At 39.2% G+C, this 15,351-nt stretch overlaps 1 protein-coding gene across 1 annotated transcript; it reads right to left on the bottom strand.

Moving 5' to 3' along the window:
* Positions 1-7,023: 7,023 nt before the first annotated feature.
* On the bottom strand, positions 7,024-13,376 carry aldh8a1 (aldehyde dehydrogenase 8 family, member A1). Its single transcript, XM_042390845.1, has 7 exons — positions 13,035-13,376; positions 11,156-11,303; positions 9,337-9,492; positions 9,096-9,245; positions 8,693-8,949; positions 8,347-8,508; positions 7,024-8,257 (listed from the first exon to the last, which is right to left on the bottom strand). Exons 1-7 carry the CDS (start codon positions 13,179-13,181, stop codon positions 7,805-7,807), a joined length of 1,473 nt encoding a protein of 490 aa, XP_042246779.1. The 5' UTR covers positions 13,182-13,376; the 3' UTR covers positions 7,024-7,804.
* Positions 13,377-15,351: the final 1,975 nt, after the last annotated feature.

Here is a 15,351-nt window from a genome sequence, read left to right as displayed (position 1 = left end):
CATGATTACGCTGTGTAACCTACCTGTGGACTTTTCTCTACCATCTGAGCATGATTACAACAAAGCAAAAAAAGAGAGAAGAGGGAGAGAAAACAACAACAACAGTGAAACTAGCTGACAAAAATTTTAAAAATATAATAATAACATATCGTTAATTGATTTCTGATATTTTTTTATGTTTTTATGTCATGCTCAAATTACATAAAATAAATATAGCTAATTATAAATCCCATAAAAAGTAATGAATGATACCAGAGGGATCATAAACTATACACTGTCAGTCACAATCACACACTACACTGATTCTAATATCATGAATGTACATCTGACACTTACATATATATAATATTTAAAATTGAGATACAATACGATACAATGATATGATTTCACACTACTTTATACAACAGTTACAATAGCTAGTTTAGCTGTAAATATTAAGTAACAACTAATCTATATGCAACAACTTGTTTGTTTGTGTGGTGCAAACTGTTTTAACAGTGATGCGTTCATCTCCACTTAGTAAACACTTAAGTTATAACTTGGCTTATTCAATTTACATACTTATTAAGATCTAAAAAAGAGAAATCTAAATCTCAAAACATCTGCAAATCAGTTTTAAAAAAAAGTCTTTTTTTCAAAATCTAATTATGCTTCATTAACCAGCAACTCTCTAACATCTATTCACCTTTGAAGATTAAATGACTCCCAATGAAGACACTTCTGAATCGAATACACTCAACTGAAAGGTCATTTGTCTGCTCCTATTCAAACTCTTTAATTAAGGCTCAATAAATCTAGGCCAATCAGCCACCCAGGGTTATGATCTGAGCAATGAACAGATTCAACTAGATTTGAAATGCAAAGATGAGTCACACTGATTAATACAGAGCATGAAAAGGAGACCATGAACAGAAGAGGCTATTATTATTTGCAGGGTTCAAAAGGCTTTGATAAGTCTATGTGACCCATTCAAGCACAGCTATGAAACACACCAAAAATACTATCATACAATGTAACAAGTCATTTATATCCTTTAAACAACATGTATAACAGTTAAAAGGATAGGTTCTTTTCAATAGATTTTCAATAGTTTTTTTTTTTCTGTCTTAAAACATGTTAATTTCTCAGGCCACTAAGCTTCAAATGCAAGTGATGGGGGACATTCTATGCAAAAATGTAGTCTAAAGTTTTATCTAAAGTTAATATGAAGCTTTAGATGTCTGAGTTTGCCAAACCAAGTGAGTATCTTCCAACATAAAAGTCTTTTTAATTCAAAATTCCCTACTTTTGATACTATTTCTCCACCACAGCTCAGCATGGAAACACAAAGAGGACACTAAGAGACTTTGGAAGAGGGTTATTTGACTAATATTAACTTCTGTTTTGGTATACATTTTGCACAAAATGAGGACTGTGCACCTGATTTTTTTGTACCTGACTATTGTTTTAAGACAGATGTGAAAAATTATGAGCTTTCCTTTAAACCATATTGAAGAGCAAGGCATATAGAGATTATGTAAAAGACATCCATCATTATGTCAAAAATTGAATATGAGTAATCTAGGTCAGACTGTCCCACACTAAGCACACACTCACATAGTTGCACTCCAGATGAGTGATTACCTGCAATGCGGCCTACATTTAATGACAACATGTTCAGTATTTTGTTCCCCGCTGCCAACTGAGAGCTGTTTGGGAGGCACGATGACCTTTCATTTTGCTGCCTACACTGTGCATGTCCTTCAGCTGGAGGGCTGCGTGTGTAGACAAACAACCTGAACAAATCTGACAAAGATCTCAATCATTTTTCAGAAGGCTGTACTCAATATTATATTGGTCCCTATAAAAAGTTTTTTTTTGTTTGTTTGTTTTTGGTTTTCTTCAGATCAGCAGAACATCTCATAGGTTGGGATTTAAAAATGTGGCAGCTCTTCTCACTTAGAATATATACCCTTTAATTTGTTTTTATATTATTTAAAACTACTTAATTGTGTGTATGTCTTTGACTGTTTTGCACCACAACACCAAGGCAAGTTCCTTGTGCAAACCTGCATGGTAATAAACCTGATTCTGATTCTGATAAGTGTATCACTTATAATGACACTTTGACAGTCCTTAGTGGCGCCTCCCAGATTAACTACAGTACCTACAGCTAATGTTCAACAAATAGGTTTACAGGTCAGGCATGTCAACAATCTGTATGTTAAATATATTCACACCCAAAGCAACAACAGTCATCTTACTATTAGTCAGTAAAGGATTTTCAAAATGCTCCTATATCACATAAACTCTTTTGTGTCCCTTCTTTTTCTGGACTCTCCTAGTATTTCAGACTGAGCTTTATATCAATAAACGCCCTCGTGTAAACATCTAAGATTTCAGTGCTGACCTGGTTTCTCTATATTGTTTGCTCTGCAGCGGCTGACCCCAAGCTTTTGTGTCCTCTTGCATCCGTTACATGATGCTATGCAAACGATGGGAACAGCTTCAGCACGGTGACAGTGCTGTAAACAAACAACAAGCAAAGAACTATGAGAAAGTCATCCTTGATCAGTGGTACATTAGTTTTTCTTGGAACCAAAATATATACCAACCCAACCCCAGCAACATCAGAGGACAGTTTAATACGCTCAGAGCTTCCTGTACCTGTTCCTGTATTATGCTAGTGAGAGAATGAGTTACTAACTAGCTCATACTAAATGGCTATGGAGAATTCCTAACGGCAAAATATTAGAAAGATAATAAGCGAGGAATCACTTCAAGATAGAGGAACTATTTATTCCAGCATGAATCATTGCTGCCTGAGGACCTGAAAGGCAATGCCTAAGAGTATGCTCCGTATGGCAATATTTAAACAATGTGCTACATATTTTTACCCTCACAACAGCCTGGATCAGTGACAATCTTTTAGTTTCCTGCTTATTTTTCAATAACTTCCTGAAGCCGAAATATGCCATAGTAAAAGGGGACTGGCAACATTTCAAATGCAATACAAGACCCAAAACTTTGCACATTGTTGTCATGATTTTATGACCCAGGGCTTCCTGACACGTTTGCACTGTGCTCCAATTTTACACCAAACAAAATCATCATCCCTTTGCTCTTTACTCTGTTTGTCCACACTGGTATAATTTGGCACGAAACATGCAGGACTGAGGAGCATCAGCCTACAACAGGAAGTGGACTGCCTCACTCTAATTGTTTGAAGTGTGGAAGCATGAGTCTTTGGCTTACATGCGATGTCAAATCTGCCAGTGAGGTCACTGAGTCATGAAATATAATCCTGGTTGTACCTGTGCTAAAAATAACAGCAACAAATAAATGGTCTGATTTCATCACTTATAGCGGTTGTGGCTATGACCCTATATCATATCTCTATTTTTCAAAGCAATCAATGACATGATGATGTATTTACACACACAAAATGGGTAAAAACACTGTGGATGTCTGCCCAGAGGTGATGTGTAACTTTGGTTCTCTATTGCATTATTGACAAATACACAGTCCAGATGGTGTGAAGCATAATTGCTGTAATTGATTTATACTCAGGATAAACACATGATTCAGTCGATTTGTCCGGAAGAAAAGATCTAGGCCACCACATTCTGGCAAGTACAGTGTGGCAGTGTTGTTCATTATCTTATTAGCCTGTTACATTAGCAGGACAAAAGTTCCTATCAGTAAGGACATTAACTCCGACAAAGAAAGGCAAAAAGACAAAATAAGTGTGTAACTTTGCTAGATAAGATAAGTACTGGAATTGAGGACAACACTCATAAATTACAGGTATTTCAGACCTTATGAGCAGATACAGGTGAGTTTGGCTCATAACTAAAACAAGTCAGAATCTCTGTCTGTCCATGAAATAATGCAATAGAAAAGGTGTTGCTTGTAGTGACAAACTTACAATTATCATCCAATCTTAAGATCCCACTCAGCTTTACATAGAGTTTTAGCACCATTAAGGTCATTGTGTTAGTTTTACAGCCTACACAATGACTGCAACCAGTGTAATCTCTGCAGTCAATTGAAAGGCAAAACAAATTTCAGTATTATCAAAAAAAAAAAAAAAACATAAAGGAGAATGCACATAATTGTGAATACTGACTTGCTACTCAACTTTTACAGTCATGTTGTTTAGGCTTCATTTTGAAGCTGTCATTTTGTCTTTTCAGACTGATAAATATAGTGCACTCATTGACATGCAGCTGCAAACATTTGGCTTTCTGTTTCCAAATAACTCTCTCTCTCTTTTTCTTTCTCTCGCCCTTTCTCCACATACACACGGGGTTTCTTGGCTGAGTTTGTTTAACCTGCTTGAACTCAGCCTTTTCTCAGGACTCAGGATTCATCCCGAGGCTTATCTACCACAAAAACCCCAGGCCGCCAGCTCTGGAAAATTCCCTGAGCCCTAATGTGACAGAAGGCCTTGAGAGACGGGAGCACGGTGAGAGAAGAAGAGGCAGGATGTGAGAAAGAGCAAGCTTACCATGTGTGACACCTGACATTCAAAGAGAGAAGGGGAGAATTTAAACAGCTAAAAGAGGCAAATGCCACAGGCCACCAAGAAAACATCTTTTGACTCAATGAATAGGCGTACAGTCTGTAATTTGAGCTCTGATTTCAGATGTTATACCAGACAATGTTGTGTTGGTTTAAGCAATAAATGCAAACATAGCTCTTAAACTACAGAATCTAGGACACAAGGTCATGTCAGGATCGGATCTTTCACTTTCTGTCTGTCAAATTCAGTTCTTTAAATTTCAGTTTGCTTCAAAAGAATCTTTCTCTGTCTTTCTCTATCTCTATCTGCCTCACACACATGCATACACCCTTTTCCAAATATAAAATCTGATATTCCCTTTGTAAATTTATAATTGAAACACATAAAAAAGATAACATTTCACAGACTTATTGCATTCGGTTTTGGCCCAAAACCAGAGAGAAAACGGCTGTTGGCTCTGACTGTTCTCTCCACATACATATCAATGAGTACACCCTCTGCAGGAGGCCTATCACATCCCCGTAGCCAGCAATGAAAACAGATACTTTATGTATTCTAGATATTCCAGTTTCCTCTTGGTTATAAAATGGAAGGATGCTCTATTTTCATTTCTCCCTGTGCCCGATAAGTGGGGTGAAAGTGAAATGCTTGCTTTGGCTAACGCCACTGGCAGTGTCCTCAAAGTCACGTACTGCAGGGTGAGACCTACTTCAATAAGCCTTTTCCTTGTGAATGAAACATCCACAAAGAGGGAGGAGATGAAAGATAAATCAAGAAAAAGGGAGGAAATGAAGGAAAATGAAATACTTGCTGACTTGCTTTGTTCCCATTCTGTTTCTAAGATTACGACTTGGTGTGTGTGTGTATGTGAGTGGTGGTAGTGCAACTAAACACGTTGCTTTAGACCTTGTAACCTGTCTTTTGGGTGGTATCCATTTCATCACACGCTATGCTCCTGGAAGGCAGAGGAGTGCGCATGTGTGAATGCAATCATGCAGTGTGACATAGCACAATACCCCTTCCCTAGCCAAAACACAAGAGGGTGGGACCCACACACTGGCTCTGTGGTAAATGGCACATCCACATCACCAGTGGACGTGATTTTACACGTTCGCATTACAGATAGGGCGCTTCCCCCGTCTGCCCTCTTTTCCTCGACTGGCACAACTGCTGAATGATGCGGAGTGCAACATGTACACATACTCATCAGCATGCATGGTGCTCTGCCTGTGTCAGTCTCATCACACACTGCATTAAGTCATGATCAGATGTTTAGCAAGGAAAGGAAATGTGTGATTGAGGGGTGAAGAGAGTGCTGACAAATGCAAGAAAAATGTGATCAAAGGATGATGAAGCAAGCTGCTGAGGATGACTACTTGAAAGATTATTTCACCACTCAGCAAGAACCGGATGTGAGGTCAGTTGAAGTTGAAGTTACCTGCCATACTTTAGAGAATCATACATTTATGATGATGTGCATATTTTGTTAACAATGTTTTGTTTTTTTAAAAAAAAATTGGTATGTCTTCACTACAAGGTTGATTTAGTAGTTATTCTGGAGCTTTCAGTCATATCACACAATCTTCTTTTTTCAATTCTTTCACCACTTTTGATCTCAACTTCTAAACCAACACAGACGGAAACTCCCCGAAGTGCTCTGTAAAACGGAAACTTGAACATTGAACAATTTGACAACAACTGGGCAGGCTCCATCTCCTTAAGAAGATTGTGTAATATGATCAAAAGCTCCACAACAGCTACTAAATTGACTTAACTGTAAGACTGTTTTGTCGACTACATCACCACCATTTTACAGAAAAGCATGTGTTAATTAATCAGATGAAACACTATTTTACGTGATATGGGGACATATTTTTAGGATCTTTCACGTGTGAAATTTGTGATGTATTTGTGATGTCATAACATAAATTTCACATGGGACACAACTTTTGTGAATAAAATCATAATACGGGCAAACTGAGTTTTCTGACATTCCCATGTGAGATATAATATTTGACAAGGGAGATGCTATATTTCACATTTAAAATTTGTCTCCCATCAGACAGTCATCCAGTTCACTCAGCTTGCTGACATTCCTGATTCTCTCTGCAAACATTTTGTCCATCTACCACAAAGGACAGTTTGGCATCACCTTCCTTACGTCAGCAAGTCAGACATATAAACAAATCAATGAACTGTAGAACAGTTACTTCTGAGTACATCTGAGTTTGCGTGACGCAGAAAATTCTATAACAGAGCAGACTTTGACCAAGTATACAACCGTGACACGTGAAAAGTACAAAGTGTGCTGATAAAAATGTAAAACTTTGACTTCTTCATTGTCAAAAAATAAATAAATCTGTCAGTGGACCTGTTTTGCTTGTACAAGCCTACAGAGCCAACATACCAAACCTTTTACTGACATCGTGTCAGATACTGTCATGAGTTTCTGCATTCCACAGACAACAATGACATAACTCAGACTCTGCAGTAAACATAAAAACACACTGAACTACATGTGGCATTTATGTAAGGTGCTTTAATTTGGGACAACGCTTGTATGTGTTGAAAAACAACTGAACAAATTCCAGCACAGTCACGCTGTTCTAATGAAACTCACCTACAATGCTTTGGTTCTTGGTTTTGGTTAGCCTGAGGCACATATCAGATCTCTTTGTATTTACCTCCCTCACAGGACACTTTTTAAAATAATATTATCACTGTTTCTTTTCAGAATTATTTTACTTCTTACTATCATACAGGACACAAACCCGCAGTATACATGTATGAGGGATGTTGGATTAAGCTGATAAATTGCACTCTTGACTTCCTCTCGTAAATACGCTTGTATCTTGTCTGGTTTTACTTTGTCTGGTCTGTACTCATTCTAGTTTTAAGAGAAACTCTCACACAATTATTGCTTCATGTGTTTTGGCTTGATGATTGATTATGAAGATGAAGATGATTGTACAAAATATTCAGCAAAGGTATTAATGTTACAGCATTTCGCATTGTGCATTATTTCCTCTTTACTAGACATTTATATTGGATCTTTGCTAGTTTTCTTATCTGTATTGCTCCAGTGTGACTTTCTCTGACCTTTGTATTCTACAAATGTGACCTAATTAAGGGCTCCAGTAATTTGAGGGGATGGGAGGAGAAATTAGTTGTTGAAAAATGTTGATGACGGAGGTTGTTGAATGTCAAGATAAACCTTCTCCAAATGTGTGCGCCTACTTCTAACAGAAAATGTTCCTCTATTCATCCAACACATGCCTCTCCTGTCATCTTCCTTTCCTTTTAGTGTTTGATGGTGATACTCTTCACCTCTGTGAAAAAGTGGTAGGAATCCTTCCCTCCCTCCCTCCCAACACCAGAGTTCTTCATCCCTCCAAAGGGCAGTTTCAGATCTCTCACCAGCCAGCAGTTGGTCCACACCAGACCTGTCTGTAACCGCTTGGCCACCCGGTGAACCTTCCCAACGTCCCGCGACCACACAGTGGCTGCCAGACCATAGCGCACCCCATTGCCCTTGGAAACAGCTTCATCTTCTGTGTCAAAGGGGCTGACGCAGGTGACAGGGCCAAAGATCTCCTCCTGCATTACTCGGGAGCTGTCAGATATGCCTGAGATGATGGTGGTCGGCATGAAGTAGCCTTTGCTGTTGCGCTCTGGGAGGTCCAGCTGGTCAACCCCTTCACCACAGTGGATGATGCCACCTTCGGATTTGGCGAGTGCTACAAAGCTACGAACCTGTACATGAAGACAGAGAGGCTAATAAATATGAGTTAAGAAAAAAACACATCTTTCTAAAAGTTGTTTTTGACAATTTAAGTCACCACCTTCTCCAGGTGTTCTTTGCTGATGAGTGCTCCGTTGTTGTTGCTGGGGTCAGAGGGCAAACCGGTCTTCCACTTCTTAGCTGCTGCCACAAACCTCTCCAGGAACTTGGAGTAAATACTCCTTTCTACATAAATCCTACTGGTGCACAAGCAGATTTCTCCCTAAGAAGAAGTAGAAAGAAGGATTTTCATTGAAGCACAGGGTTCAGAAAGTTCTTCCCAGGCACCTACCTCAAAACAAAATATGGGTTTTGATTGCCCTCATGTGGACAAATAATTTAACTGCACCCTTATCACTGTTCTTCACACAGATAGCATCCATTCAACACTTACACTCTTTTCTTACCTGGTTGGAGAAGCTGGAGCGAACAGTGGTCTCAATGCACTGGTCCAGGTCTGCATCAGCAAAAATAATGGCAGGGTTTTTTCCTCCCAGCTCCAATGAGAGCTTCTTACAGTAGGGGGCAGCCCGTTCTGTGATGCGCTGGGCAGTTGCTGTGGAACCCGTGAAGGAGATCAACGGGACGTCAGGATGGCCAACCAGGGCGTTCCCTGCTCGCGGGCCAGTCCCAAATATGATGTTGACTACTCCTGGAGGAACACCTGGAGAGGGAGAGAGAGATTTTTTAAATAGTAATTCTGTAAACCATAAACTCCCTTTATGGTTTTTCAAATAATTCATGAGAATATCTCTCTAACTTCTATGTGTATAATCTTGTGTTTCTTTTGCATAGCTGTTGTAGTCCTACCAGCCTGCTGCATCAACTTGCACATCATCCAGGCAGTCACAGAGGTCATCTCACTGGGCTTGGCTACCACAGTGTTGCCTGCAGCAATCGCAGGTGCAATCTTCCAGGTCAGCAGGTACAGGGGGAGATTCCAGGGGCTGATCAGACCAGCTACATACACAACACAACAACACAATTTAAGAACACATATAGCACAATTATATCCTTTACAGGTTTTAATGTGAATACATGGAACTCTCACCCACTCCCACGGGGCAGCGGACAGTGTAGTTGAGGCAGCCCATGTGGTCCATCTGGCTGCATTCGGTGGTGTGGTGGAGCACGGATGATGCAAAGAAGCGGAAGTTGTACGCAGAGCGGGGAATATCCACAGTCCGTGCAAACGTTACTGTTTTACCTGTAATGTTGCATCAAATACATATAAATGATCAAAAGAGCAGAATAATACATCAATTGCTCAAACACTCCTGGGACGTTTTTGATAGTTTTGATATTCATCTTTTAAAGGTCACATATTGTGGAAAATGCACTTTTACATGTCTTTTCAACATAGATATGTGTCCCTGGTGTGTCTAGAGACCCACAAAACCTTTTTCTCCTGCTCCATCTTTCAATAAATGTGTGTGCAAAAACACTGTTTAAATTTGGCTCCCTTTATGACATCATATATCATATATTCTGTTGAAAATAGACCCCCCTCCAGCCCTTCAGCAGGCTTGACAGTCCCTGCCCAGTGTAAACATACTGAATCAAATTTTGAACTGAATCAAAGTTCTGTTGTTTGCTGCAAGAATGCCCCCCCCATCATCTGAGGAAGTGAAGAGCCGCTGGATTCACTTTATTTTTGATGGAAATGTAAACTGGAAAACTGTGTGTATGATGGATCGATACCGGCCGTCCGTGACCCAACCTCAAACTTGGACGCTGTAACTTTTGCCATGTTTTAGCTGTCTTACTGTTTATTTAGCAGATTAGCCTGTTGAACCTGGCGTTAGCATGTTGCGTGACTAATATGGCTAGCGATGTTGGACTAATGTTGGTCTATTGAGGGACAGTCAAGAGAAACTGTGTGTTTGTTAAGCCAACTAAATAATGACAGACGTAGGTCTGATGGTGGTAACTGTTTTTTCATGTTGCTTTTTGTGAAACTTTGACCTGCAGCACTATCTCAGCTAGCTTTGTTATTAAATGTTGGCCCGTTCTGCTCCTTGATCCTCACTGGTATGTGTATGTTGCTGCTGTAACATTATGCAAATGTTCTTGATAGAAATACCATGACGTTAACGATACAGATGTGAAAAAGAAATGGTCAAACTACAGGAATTCCTTTTTCTAGGCACATTTTGAATTAAGGCCTCTTCTGTACAAACTCAAGTACCACCCATTAGTTGCATCTCTCCATTTAATGGACTTAATATGGTGTCACCCATGTCCCTTATTGGACATTACACCCCCACCCCCCGCACCCCCCTTGTCTCTCTGCCAGTCTGGGACAACAATAGGCCTGAAGCCACATGACCATATACCCAAACCATCTGTTGTAGGTTCCGCATTGGCTGATATGTGTCTGGATTTACATGATAGGGTATATGGTTATATATATATTTTTTTACCTTTTTGAGTTTTTTTCTGCTTCATACCTACCCTATTTAAATGTTGTTTGTAGTGTCTCATGATGACCCTGATGACCACAAGCCGAAACGTGTTGGTCTAACAATAAAGTTGTTCTATATACTACAAGTGTTGCTGGAGTTTTGACCTGTTTAGACATTTTCCCTTCTCTGTGCACCTTGGAAGTAGCTGAAGTTGTGCCAGAAACCCCTATTCTGCTTCAATAACATGTTATCAGTCATCAGTCACTACTTAAACACCTAAACAGAAACTGCATATAAGGGTTTTAAAATGTTGGTGCCAAATAATATTAAATTCAAGGACTTGGACATGTTTAAGATAAACTAACACCTCTTGGTGACATTGAAAAGAAGTCAGTTTGATCCACTGTTGCTAAGTAACTGATTAGCTGACTGACTGGTGGGTTGATACAAAACAGTTTAAGACACCTTGGTCTCTAGACTCAGCCTGGGCAAACTCCTCCAGGTGGGCTTCGATCAGGTCGGCTAACTTGTTGAGAACCTGCGCTCGCTGCTCTGGGCTGCGAGCAGACCAGCCAGGGAAGGCTTCTTTCGCTGCTGCCACTGCTGCCTCCACCTGCAGACAGTCATGCACTGAGAGATTAGCACATTGTTCTGCATGTCTTTCAGACATCAGTAGTTGCCAAACTGATGATCAGGCCTCATATTAGCTTCAGATAAACATCCGAATATCTTTTTGCACAAACAAGGATTGTGGATTTTGTCCCCTGTCACTCAGGCTACATTTGTAGTGCATTATGAAGGAGTCTCTTAATGGCCTGTAGGGGGCAACAGGGTAAGTCAAGCCAGCAGATAAAATGAGCCACCCCTGTTAATCAAATTAAGGAAGTACAGTTCACATTATTGAATCCATCTTGGACTCAAGTACATGGAGAGAATGGTTAACAAACCAGAGTAAAAGAAATTTTTTTGTCATGCCAAGTGAATTCATCATGTTACTAAAAGTATCAGTCATGTATCTTAATTAAAATAGATAAGTTTTAGACATTATAACATTTTAATTTAAGTCAGTGTAAACTAATAAACAAGGTCTTAAACCTAGCATAATTGTGGATCTGAGCCAGTGTGAAACAGTTTGTTCAAAATGGAGATTGTGGGGTAAAATGTGCCAGTAATGTTGGGGAAAGTTGAGTCAATGGCTCAGTTTACCCCCAAAAGTAATATGCACAGAGTAACCTGAGTATTTAAGTATTATTTTCTGATATTTTAGAGACTAGAGACACTGTTCATGTTAATGTTTGATCATTGTTACAAGTCAGTGTTGATGAATAAATACCTAATTTTTGTCATTTTTATATCAGTATTTAGCAGTGGCACTATTTATGCCTAGAGCACTCAATTTACCCCATCCCCACGCTCATTTTACCCCTACCTTGGGGCAAGTTGTGACATAGGACTAACTTTTTTTGATGGGTCATTGTTCTAAAACCATAATAATAAGATAACTTGTTTTAATTTCCATGGGTATACAACAACCTGAGGTATATATAGTAACTATAATTTGAAATAAATACACTTATATTTTTGAGAAAAATCATCAAATGTAAAAAGTGACTCATGTTACACCATTCTCCCCAATAAACAGGAGGAATGATCGGAGCATGAAAAATGTGTCAATGTTAATTTGGGCATCTGACTAGTGTTTTTAGACAGACTTGAAAATTTGTGAACTTGTGCTTTAAAGTGTATCGATATGTGTGTTCAGTGTGTTTAATGATTACTTGACTGTTGACTCTGTAAAGAGCAAAGGTACTTCTCTGTCATAGTATAAGCTTTCTGAAACAGATGTGACACATTAGAATTCACTTTTCTCGTCCTTTCCTTGGCCAATTTCAAGTACTTCATCCAAAATAAAACCTGCCGGTAATAGCTCTTATGGCAAAATGCAATCCAGCACCAAATCCCTGCAATAAAGACTACCTTTGTAAAGTTTATGAGAGTACAGTTGTGGACAAAAACAGCATTGCAATCTGACACAAAGACAGCTGCAGAAATGAGTCATACAGACTTCAGCATGGCTCAAGACTTATTTGCCAAACACAGGGCAAATACACCAGTAGACCTCATCTATCCCTACAAATATATGATCTCAAAAAATACCACTGAGCTACACATCTAAAAGCCTCAACAAAAACTTGAAATTATAAGCTTTATAGAGGTATTACTACAGGCCTTTTGCAGCAAAGGAAAGTTCAATGTCAATACAAAAAGGTTGTTGCAGAGAAAGTACAAGATGCATAGTGCTGTATAATAAAAACAATCCTAAGGTATTATTGGGATGTCCCACCTCCTCCTCGCCACTGTCTGGTACTTTGCAGTAAACCTCTCCAGTGGACGGGTCGTAGGAGTCGATGTGACTCCGACAAGGGATGAACTTTCCTCCGATGTAGTTCTCCAGAACCAGGTATGAGCGCTGCTCCAAGCTTTTCGACATGACTGTAAAACTTAGTGCTACCAAACAAATACAACAAACTAAGAAAATGACAGGAGACTGGAGCAAGCGGTGTTTCAAACCTCAAAGAGAATTGAAACTGACCCTGGTACAACTACACCTCCCACTGCATATTTCACAATACACTCCACAGTGCTGTGCAGCAGTAAGTTGACTAATTATTCTCCCAGCAGAACACCTGAGTTCTCACAGAAGTGATCATTATATGATAGTTTCCAAAGCAGGTGTATAAATTAATTATACCTTTATTATTCCCCTCAATGCCGTAGACAAATGAGCAACTATTAAAAAGGTATGATAACTTGTTTTGATGGCTTAGATCCACCACGTGTAAAAAAAGAGCAGGAACTTACATGTATTTCAAACGTATTTTCAGTTATTTCCTGTTTTTAATTGAGACAGATAAGATGTATTGTGCAAAAACTTAGATATCTACGTCATGTTGGCTTAAAAGTTCATCTTCAAAGGTCGTTCTTGACCTTGGAAACATAGTTAACAAAAAGTAAGATTGTGCTTAAACAATTTCATGACAACTGGGGCCAACTCCATCTACTGATGAAGATCATGTGACATGATCGCCATAAGCTTGAGAGCAGCTACCAAATGGACCTGAGGTGAGATTGTTTTTCAACAGTTAGGTAGACCACCAGCCCTGTTGGATTGGCATCTTCACTCTGTCTCCTCCACCCAAGGCTCAGTGTGATTAGTTGAAGACTGTTAGCCATTTAAATGTAAAAGATTAACCCTTTTATGGTCACAGATGGACTGGGGCCTATCCCACCAATGCACTGAACATCACAGGTCTAACCCTCATATTTTATATTATATGCATTCACTATGAGCACAAGGCTAGGCTACAGTGGAAGGCAAGAACTTAGCTTTCCAAGGCTACATACTGTTCTCAAATAGACATACTGAGAAGTTAATAGTGCCTAAGTGTTTGTTTCAGGTTTGTGTACATGTGACTGCCAGTTTTAGAAAGTACTGATTCAGACAGGGCAGCATCTGAAGAGGAAGCCAGTGTATTACTCATCCATTTACAGAGAAAGTGATTCATCATCACAGTATGGGCCACCAGACATAGTATTAACAACGGCTCTTTCTTTGTTCTGTATTGTTCCCCCTTTCAGAGGTCTGTAGACACCTCAGACACACACTGGATGTGACTGCATTTTTAAATATGCTCTCATGCAATACAATACTGAATAAGGTATAAACTGATCTGTCAGTGCTGTGAATAAAAAGAAAGCATGTGTGCAGCTTTTAAGTTATTAACTGGAAATGAGTGGTGATCTTGCAACAAACTGAACACTGCCATCCTGTGGTAGCTGGGTGAACTAAACAATCTTTCTGTACTGTAGAAATTGCTCTTCATGAGGCCTTTTGAGTGGACTGTATCAGGACACTTGCATGAACGTCATTAATATCAGCTAGCAAATATTCCATTAATTTCCTCAGGTCAGTGTCTGTGAAGGCCTACTTCAGGCCCACCATTGTTCTCTGATAATACAGTTTCCCTTTGACTGGAATATGTCATTATTTATGAGACCTTTGCTCCTGTTACATCATATAACTTTGCAGTGTTTGTGGCTGATGCGCAGCACACCAGACAGCAACTCTGGTAAAGGAAGTTATAAAAAGGTAGCTGTACAAGTGAGTCATACTAAGTTGAATATAAATTGGGAGTGCATCTGTGTTGACTGTCAGATAACATAACCAGACAGAAGATAAAATGAGACCAAATAGTCATTGCTAGTGCATTACTCACAAAATATGCCAAATCATGTACAGTAATGCTGAAAAGTAAGAAATTAAAAATCCTAACAACATATGCAAATCATAATGCTACAGAGCAAAACTAAGTGCAAGAAAACACATGAACCCTAACATAAACTACACTCTAACAGTCGGATCAACACAACAGCATGTATTGCAGGGCTACTGTATTTTATTGTATGCTGTTTCTGTAATTCTGTCCATTCTGTGAATATCTAACCTTTACCTTTAACTTTTAATGTATGCACACTCACTAAAGATTGCTCGTTGTTAATCAGAGACATAATCTGACAATGGCTTTGCACATTTATGTAGGTGACTAACAGCAAAAATTGAACCCACCCCGGAAACTTCCACAAAATGCAAACATGGTGTC

The sequence above is a fragment of the Thunnus maccoyii genome, chromosome 17 (genome assembly GCF_910596095.1).
Source record: "Thunnus maccoyii chromosome 17, fThuMac1.1, whole genome shotgun sequence".
In the NCBI taxonomy this organism is placed as follows: domain Eukaryota; kingdom Metazoa; phylum Chordata; class Actinopteri; order Scombriformes; family Scombridae; genus Thunnus; species Thunnus maccoyii.
The sequence above is the reverse complement of the archived record's forward strand: the minus strand, read 5'-3'. Positions and strand labels throughout refer to the sequence as shown.

What these genes read in the sequence shown, in the direction of transcription:
- aldh8a1 (XM_042390845.1), bottom strand. Translation starts at nt 13,181, where the DNA reads ATGTCGAAAAGCTTGGAGCAGCGCTCATACCTGGTTCTGGAGAACTAC. An exon ending in CAGACAGTGGCGAGGAGGAG is followed by an intron (nt 11,304 to 13,034) that starts GTGGGACATCCC and finishes GACTGTCTGCAG; the next exon opens with GTGGAGGCAGCAGTGGCAGC. An exon ending in GGCTGAGTCTAGAGACCAAG is followed by an intron (nt 9,493 to 11,155) that starts GTGTCTTAAACT and finishes GCAACATTACAG; the next exon opens with GTAAAACAGTAACGTTTGCA.